The sequence below is a fragment of the Octopus bimaculoides genome, chromosome 10 (genome assembly GCF_001194135.2).
Source record: "Octopus bimaculoides isolate UCB-OBI-ISO-001 chromosome 10, ASM119413v2, whole genome shotgun sequence".
Classification (NCBI taxonomy): Eukaryota; Metazoa; Mollusca; class Cephalopoda; order Octopoda; family Octopodidae; genus Octopus; species Octopus bimaculoides.
Window position 1 is genome coordinate 31,343,986 of NC_068990.1, and position 9,940 is coordinate 31,353,925.

Sequence of the window (9,940 nt, forward strand, 5' to 3'; positions counted from 1 at the left end):
CTTTTTCTTTTATTTTTCTTCAAGTTATTTTTTTATGCCCTACTGATACTCGGATGATAGCATTTTAAAGTTTTAATTTTTAATTATCTAATATGTCTCTGGTTAATTGTGTTGCAGGTGACAAGCCATTACCAATCCACTGTATTGTTGAACAGATATCTGGTAATTCAAGTTTTGACAGTTGTAACAGTCATACTACTGTTGAAATGGATAGCTATGCCATTCTTCCAGGTAGTACTCCAATGAGTGAATTGGTGCAAGCTGCTCTGATAAAACTGGGATACAGTACTGCTGAGTCTGTTGGTGCAAAAGGTAATTTTACTTATGTAGAATTTTGATTTTCTTACAAATATCCTCCTCAGCACTGCTTCCCACTGTTGTACAAATTATAATCTGATAAGCTAATTATTATATTTAATTTATTTGATATAATTATCATATTTGATATCTAATATACACTATTTCATATAATCATCATATTTGATATTTATGTTACATACATTGCTTCATATAATTATATTTAATTAGTACTTGATTATTTTACTGCTAAGCTAATTTTATAATAGTTTTGTTTTTTAATAATTCATTTATATGCCATAATACTAGCATTGGTCAAATGCAAAGGTAGACATATATAAATAATACTAAGAGAAGCAAACATGAAGTGCTTCTTATTTCTTCCTATTTGTTTACATTTAAAACATAAAACTGTATTTTTTTTTTTTCCTGAAATATAAATATTTCATATTTTGCTAAATGCATTTAAAAAAGTTTAAATATCTCATCTTTCTCTTTTTTTTTTGTAATGTATAAACATTTTTTTCAGTATCGAGCTTTTTTGTCATTTTATATTCATATATTTCTATTTTCGGGTTTGGTTGAATCTAATACCCTTCATAACCTTATATTTCTATCAGCATATTGTTACAATGTCTACTCAAGTATAGATGGTCAAGTGCTAGCAAGTTTTACAGCTCTTAAGAAAGCCATGCATTTCACTCTTCCCATCCCACTATATTCTGAAATCAAGAGGGTTAACTCTGATTTTCAAAGGCAAAGAAATAACTTTTAGTATCTAATAACATCTCTATCCTGAGTTCAAGTCCTACAAAGTAGTCTTTGACTTCTATCCTTCTGGGGTCAACAAATAGGAATCAATTACTGAGTTAATATCCCTCCTCACAAATAGTGACCTTGTGCTTATTTTAGAGATCATTAACATTATTTATGGGTCAATAAAATAAGAACCATTTGAGTATTGGGCTCAATGCAATCAACTTACTTCTTCCCCTGAAATCGCTGGCCTTGTGCCAAAATTTGAAAACATTATTATCATTATCAGGTCATTAAGAATGAAATGTCTGATTTTGAGCCGAAGCCCTCTCTGACCCACACCTCTGTTAGTTCTTTTTGGTTCCAAAATTTGGTTCTATACACATTTTTCCTCTTGTATATCCATAATCTACTTCCATCACCTCCCACAATGCCAACTCCTGTGCAGGTGGTTCTTTCACTCCTTTGTGATGTTCTGCATACAAGCATTATTCACATGTAACCTAGATATCATGCCAAGTCTGTATTGACTGGTCACCTCTACCAACATTTCCTTAACTTATCTGTCTCTCTTCTTCAGGCTACCCACAAATCATGTTCCCAAACATTTCTCCCTAAAATGTCAGCCTTCTGGAATTCCCTCCCTCCCTATTTTTTCTTTTGCTGCTATTGAGTTGCAGTTGTTCAGAAAGTACATTGTCAACCACAATAATCTCACCAGTCTCTAAAAGTCTGTGAAGGCCATTGGACACAGCTTTTTCTTCCAGACAAAACATTAAAAAAAATATATAGTGTAGTTGCATTGTCAAAGACAGGGAGTTTGGGAGTCATGCTGCATTTCTGGCAAATAAATTTTGTTGTCTTCAGGCTTTCCATTATTGTAATTGATGCCAGTAGTGTAAAAAGAAACTGTAATTCTTGTCAATATGAATAACAGGTCTCAGCTAATTGTTTTTTTCTTTATTGTCAATATACTAATGTCATAAGAAAATAACATTTTAAACTTAGCTTTTAATGGATTTTAATTGATTAAGTTTCTCTTTTGTAATAAGTACAAAATTAATTGCTTGACTGTTTCCAATGAAACTAGATTTTTATGTTTAGATTTTTATACAGTCTTAGTTTTAACAATGCTGTATTTTTTCCTGTATATTTCATGGAAGCCTCATGTAGGGAGTATATGTGAGCAGTTGAGGAGCAATTATGATTTTGTAATGATGTTAAATAATTTTTAGCAGCAGTAATTTTTTTTTTTTTTTTTTTTTTTTTTTTTGTGATAAATTAAACAATTTCAGTATTCTAAGAAGCTAAAATTAACGATTTCCTTAGTTATAATAGCAAGCACAATTATCTACAGATTGGTGCATATTGTTGTATTGAATTTTTTCTTTGATGTGGAAAAATACAAATTAGTGATTTGATTGATACCAAATGTGAATTTACAATTCATGTAGTCCTAAAATAATATAAACTTTCTTAAAAGTATGTAATAAATATTTGTGTTGCTTGAAAATAGCTTGCAGCATTCCAACTGAAATGGGGGTGTCTAAATGCATACATATAATAAACTGGAAGCATAACTAGATACTTAAAATGCATATTATGAAAGCTCATTGACTTCATTGATGATGAGGAAATAATGGCTCCATGGAATTTAATGAAATAGACATAAATACAGTTACTTGGAAATAGTAACACTCAGAGCAGGTAATAGATTCCAGAGACTATTTTTCAGATATCTAATAGACTATTCAATAATATTGGTATCAAATGCTGATATATATTGCAAGTTGTATTTATACAAAAACATTATTGAAATTGAATAGAAATTTTGGAGTAAATAGAATTATAACCAATATGTCAGCTAACCATGCAGGGTTTGAATTTGATTTTACTCAAGCAAATAGTAATGAAGTAATATGTGAAGGTACTGTAATGCAGTTAATGAACTATTCTTGTCATATACTATGACTGTATGCAATTAAGTTTAGTGATTATGTAGTTGATAATAAGGTAGCATTTTTGTTTATATTTTAGTAGTATGTTTGTCAGCTTTCCAAGAAATGTCAGTTTTGTAGCTTCTCTGCAGATCTAATTTCACATATATTTTTGTGTGTTACTTAACCCTTTAACTATGAAATTAGTTTCATAGTTATTCCAGTAATGATTGTTAAATACCTATAAATTAAAAAAATAGAACTGGTATATTCTGTATTCAAATTGCCTCAAAACTCAACATATCTCAACCAAAAAAAAACAAAAAAAAAAAAAAAAAAAAAAAAAAAAGAAGTTTCAAACATGACATTCCTCAACAAAAGATACACTGGAATATAAAACTGCTTTCCACAGTTAAGGGTAATGAAATTTTGATTATGCAGTAAAAATGTTAAAAATTTGATATCATTTTATGGGTTCTTTTTAATTGACTTTCAGTTATCTGCTGTCATTTCTTCACTTCCCAGCTCTCACATTCTCTCTCTTCACTCTCTGTTATCATCACTAACTCATTTGTTTAATGTTTTCTTCTCTATTTGTTTGTCTATCTCCCTGTCTGTAGTCATCTCTCACACTCTTTTCACAATCTAGAGCTCTTACTTATCCATTTACCTTTCTGTTCCTCTCTTCCTGTTCACTCTCTCATATGCATCTTGTACTTTGAGGATATCGTCTCACTATCACTTTCTTTCCAGCTGGAGAAGCTGTCTATTCACCTCTTCAGAGGACACATGTTCCTGTTGTTCTGTCATACTTTCACCTCCTTCAGTATTATATCCCACTCAGTTGAGGGGTCTTGTCTTGCAAGTACTTGCTAATCTAACTACCCTGTAAAGTGGTTGGCATTAGGGAAGACAGCAAATTGTAGAAACCATGCCAGTATGGAAAAGGCTCATTAAATGATGATGATGATGATGTTGCTGATGATATACATTTCTGGCTTTTTACTTTCATTCAAAACTAGCTTCCATCTCTTTTCTCTTCAATTTCTGATGTTCCTCCCTGTCCCTTTTGCATGCTTTTGTATTATACCACTCTCTCTCTCTATCTCTCTCTCTCTCCTAATTACCTCTCTAATCCACACCTCTTCTGATGCATTCTCTCTCTCTTTTCTATCTCTCCCAGCAAAACCAGTGCCTTCTCCTTTCACATTCTATAATGTGACAAAGAAGGAAACCAATAAAAGGGACACATAAATTGGTGTTTTATATCTTAAAATGACATATATCATAGGAATTAAGAATATATATTTTTATAATATTTTATTAAAATTTTTGTCAGACATTCAAATTTTACTTTTTTTTTTTTCCTTTCTTTTTTCAGGAGTAATTCAGTTGAAAAATTGGAAACCAATTTCCTTTGAAACAATTACAGACACCTCACAGTCATCTATTGATCATTTATTGGGAGATTTGACTTCTGTTGCTATTTTACGAATTCGTCTTTCCAGGTAGGGTAAAATTTTTATCTCCATGGTATAAAATATTGCTAGATATTAAATTTTTATATTTGGCAATGTTGATAAAAAGATAAATGTTTGTTGATCTTTAACTTTTGGCAATTATGAAAAATGTAAGAAAGATATTTATGAATTAAAAAATTCTATATAAATTATTGGAGAACATTTTGCTTCCTGATTATTTTGACTGGAGAAAGAGATTCATATATCTTATACAATCAAATATCTTGACTCAAACCTCAATATTTTGAAGCGATAAATTTATTATCATGTAGTTCAAAATTTATAATTGGAAAATATGTTGCGTTTTGTTATCTCTTTCTGCAGTTTCATTGATGATGTTTATTTACAATCAAAATTTTCTCTTTTATAATGCTTACTCTAATATAGTGGAAGTGCAATGGCCCAGTGGTTAGGGCAGCGGACTTGCGGTCATAGGATCGCGGTTTCGATTCCCAGACCGGGTGTTGTGAGTGTTTATTGAGCGAAAACACCTAAAGCTCCACGAGGCTCCAGCAGGGGATGGTGGCGAACCCTGCTGTACTCTTTCACCACAACTTTCTCTCACTCTTACTTCCTGTTTTTGTTGTGCCTGTAATTCAAAGGGTCAGCCTTGTCACACTGTGTCACGCTGAATATCCCCGAGAACTACCTTAAGGGTACACTTGTCTGTGGAGTGCTCAGCCACTTGCACGTAAATTTCACGAGCAGGCTGTTCCGTTGATCGGATCAACTGGAACCCTCGACGTCATAAGCAACGGAGTGCCAACAACAACAACAACAACAACAACTCTAATATAATCTTCTTTCTTACATTTTATAATTGCTGATATTTTAACTCTCCCAAAGTACCAATTCATATTTTTCTTATAGGTATTTAACGATATGGTTGGGAGGCAAATTCTTACCACACAGTCACATGTCTGTTTATAATGGGTACAAGTTTGGCCATATGGTTAAAACGTTTGCTTCCCAACCACTGCATGCCACCTTGGAAAAATGTTTTCTGCTATTGCCCTTGTCCAACGCAAGCCATGTGATGAGTAAATTTAGTTGATAGAAACAGAAAGACGTCCATCATATATATGTATGTATGTATGTATGTATATATATATATATATATATATATATATATATATATATATATGTATGTATATATACATATGTATGTATGTGTGTGTGTGTGTGTGTGTGATTAAAATCAAAATAAGCAACAAGGATATCCAGAGGTAATGCAGTACGATCGTTTCATGCAACTCCATTTAATTGAACAATGCAGTCATTACATCAATTTAAAATGCAGAGCAATCCTCAGTTGCACAAAGACATAGAATTTAATTAAATTAGAAAGACACATTAGTATAATTATACCTAAAATCTCCAAGAAGTTAAGGAGATAGACAAAGAACATGTTGCTTCTGCTACAGCATAGAAGTTACTATGTATATGTGTGTGTGTGTGTATATATATATATATATATAAAATCAAAATAAGCAACTAGGTATCAAGTAGTGATGCAGTACAATCGTTTCAAACGGCTCCATTTAATTGAACAATGTATATGAAATGTCATCTTCAGCTGCACCAATTAATTAATAGAATTTTAACAAGTAGGACACATTATTATAATATTTCTCAAATATTTTAACAGAAAAAGGAGATAGAAACAGAAAGAAGTCCATCATATAATATAAACTACTTCTCTATTTCTAACACAGTGACCATTTCATTAAACATTATAATGAAATCAAAACTGTTGCTGTTATAGGAAGATACAAATTTGTCTAAATGAATTGTATCTTGCTACATAATTTTTTGATATACTTCTGCAAGATCTTTCACCAAAATCATTGGACAACCTTCAAAACCTGTTATCTGTGAAATTCCCTCATTCTTTTCACTGTCTTCTTTTGATTACACTATAACTCTATACAGTTTGAACCTAATACAGTTTTCTCTGTTATGGTCCAGCTGTTACTAGATTCATTGAGGGAGTTTCCATATATGAACTTGTGTTGTTCAGTGAGAATTGTTAAAAATTAGTGAAATAGTTCTTTGATCAGCTGCTGCTCTGCCATTTGTCCTCTTATACAGGGCTAACTGGAGGGCTCAACACCATTTTTTTTTCTTTTTGCGTCTACAGTGTATTGCTTTATATGACTGTATTGAAATCTATATGCAAATGAATATTGGTAACCCCTTTCAGATAACTACTGAATTGCTTTGATATATCCTGTGAGCATCTTTCCAAAGTGTGCATTTCTTCAGAACTCAATCTCCCTTACATTGGTTCCAGATTTTGGTACAAGGCCAGCAATTTCAGGGAAAGGGGGAAAACCGATTACATCAACCTCAGTGTGCAGCTAGTACTTATCTTATCAATCCCAAAAGGATGAAAGGCAAAGTTGACCTCAGCTGAATCTGAATTCAGAATGTAATGATGGGTGAAATGCCGCTAAGCATTTTGCCTGGCCTGCTAACAATTCTGCCAGCTATTGTCTTTCTCAGCCTGACTTATATATATATATATATCAATGTTTATTTACATCCTCTTAATTGTTCAGTTTTATCACTGTCTACATAATTCTTACTCATCCTTCTTGCTCCTCCATTCTGGAACTCAAATATAATCTTCCTTGGATCAATAAAAAATTGAGATTTTTCTGGTAATTAAATGAATGTCACCATTGTTATCATTGTAATTATCTTGAAACAGTATTTTGTGAGAATAATAAATCTAACTACATATTCCCTTTTAAAAGTGTGCATTCATTTTGCCTATGTGAAACATTAAGCAGTGAAATATAAGCTATTGACTATTATGAGACAATTATAATTTCTTCCAGTTAAATTTTGCTAGATTTCAATAAAAGCACTTCTTTATGAATTTTTTTTCTATTGTGGTATTCAATATTTATAAAAATCTTTGTGTCAACTAAATAGTGTCATTTTATTTCCCCTATCTGTCTGCATCCATAATTATTTTATATTTCAACATTATATTCTATATTGCTAAGTTTATTTCATTACTTACAGCAAATTGTCTGAGGCTTCTCTTCTCCTAGAAAGAATAATATTTATAAGCATTCACTTATGTTTTTAATTATACCAATCAATTCTTCTTACCCCATTTTCCAATTTTCCATAAGCAGCTTTCCCAAATGCTGTTTGATATATTCAATACAATCCGATCAGGATTTTTTTAAATTGTACTTTTCACTTTTTTGTGATACAATCCAGTTGATTAATGATCTAATCTGTTGGTGCCAAGTTAGATGCATGTCTTTTTATATTGATCCTCTTCATTTACATTTATATTAATCTTGCAAATCAATTTTCCACCCACTTTACTTCCTCTTTCATGTCACTTTCCCTTTTTATAATAGTTTATTCAACTAACCTGTTAGGAAGCAAAAGCATTTGATCAGAATTTTAATGTATCTTAAATTTTATTCATTTTCTTATTTGTAATACTTGTTTTTTCTCATTTATACCCACTCTCTTTCTATACTCTGACTTTATTTATTTATTTAATCATTATTTAGTAGATTGAAATGTTGCTCTCTTTTTATATTACATATCAAGAAAAAGAATGAACTTACAATTTGAGGTCATAAGCACAAAAAATAGAAGACAGATTAAGTCTGATGATCTTCAATTTAAAATGCTATTGAAAATACATAAATTAGAGAAAAAAGATGCATGATTAGTCTCTTGTTGAAAATCATTGTGTTAGGAGTAGTTAAGAATGTGCTTGTAAATATATCAATGCAATTTAGGGGATGCATAACAGCATCTTCTTAATGGCATAGTTATCATAGTACTACAAATAATGGAATATGGATAAAGCAGTAAGATCCTAGCAAAAAATAAAATATTAATCTTAATACAATATCTGAAAAAACAGTTAAATGCCATTTGAAGTTTATAAATGGCATTTTTCTTTTTTAGTTAAGTAAATGAATATGAAATAGAAATTTTTATATGTAGTTTTATTAATATTTCCTGGTTGTAGTATTTAACATTCATATATAATTTTTTTTTTAGTTAATATATGACTTCCTTAATCTCTAAATAAATTTTACAAAAATGTTTGCTACAACTAGTTTTTGTACCTTAGAAGGTATGTATATGTGTTTGTGTTCACATATATATTTAGTGTTTACACTTTAATCCTCTATGTAAACAGCATTTAATATAGTGTGTGAAAATTCTGAAAGAGATACCAATTCAAGATTTTGAAGCTTAACTCATGAGCATCCATATTGAAACCCATAATGCCCCCATATCCTGTTAGTACATATGTATTTTTTTTCTACTGACCCTGCTAATCCTAGAAGCAGAAGATAAGCAGGTCAAAGAAAGTTAGTCCAATTAATATGTTGCTTCAGTACTGTAGATTGCTAATTAGAAGGAATAAATGAATACAGAACCTCAAATGTTGTCTTTGGGATGGATTGTCGGATTTAAGTGCAATAGGAAAACCAACAATTTAGATTTAGTATGTAGTTCTGAATTGACAGAGGACAAGCTCAGAGAAACAGTACGAACAATAACAAAATGACAATTTTTAAGCAGACATGAACAGGAGTCATTACATTGTGAAATGTATTATTTGCTGTGAAAGACTTCCCAGATGCCTCAATGCAGTCTTCATCATTTTGTTAGATGTTAAGAATTGTTCAAATAATTTTGAAAATTTTGAAAATGACAAGAAGTTTGATGTGGGGTTAAAAGACACTCATTTAAAAATGGATTTAGTATTAAGAATGATTTTAAGGTGATTTTCATTTAAAGAGTCATAAGGCTTTATAAAGGGCTCAGAAAACTTTATATGTTCATTAGGTATTTAACCATAATCTGTCAAGCTTTCATTTTCTCAAATTTTCTTGATAAAAGATTTTTTTGTGTTCAGAATATTATTTTAGGAAAATTTGCTCTATTGAAGTTTCAAGGGATGAGTAATTCCAACATTGAAAGATTATTAGATTCTGAAGTTGATAATTTTTTGAACAATGATAATTCAGAAAAAAATAGATGATATTATTTAGATGATTGTCATGTTTTTATATAGATAATTTTAGTACATTTAAAAAAAAGCATTGTAACTTTTACATTACACTGAATATTCACTAATAATGTGTCCTTTCATGATTATATAAAAAGATTTTACTTATTAAGTTAACTGAGACTTTGTTATTTTGGGCAGTTCCTAATAATTTTGTAAGATATCGATTTTATCGTAATGTAAGCATTTTATCCCCATGTTATTATATAATGGTTTATGTACTATTATTATTATTATTATTATTATTATTATTATTATTATTATCATTATTATTATTATTATTATTATTATTATTCCCTGAAGGAACACTGTGCATTAAGTGCCAAAAGTTTTTTTTAGGTGTGATGAATGTATTAAAAGGAAAA

The 9,940-nt window shown here is 30.4% G+C and overlaps 1 protein-coding gene across 1 annotated transcript in view; it reads left to right on the top strand.

Moving 5' to 3' along the window:
• Positions 1–9,940, top strand: part of LOC106881402 (uncharacterized) — a 127,978-nt gene that overhangs the window by 87,411 nt on the left and 30,627 nt on the right. Inside the window, exons 9-10 of the mRNA XM_052971314.1 lie at positions 118–312; positions 4,372–4,498. Of these exons, the coding sequence (XP_052827274.1) occupies positions 118–312; positions 4,372–4,498 (322 nt within the window). The remainder of the gene's footprint in view (positions 1–117; positions 313–4,371; positions 4,499–9,940) is intronic.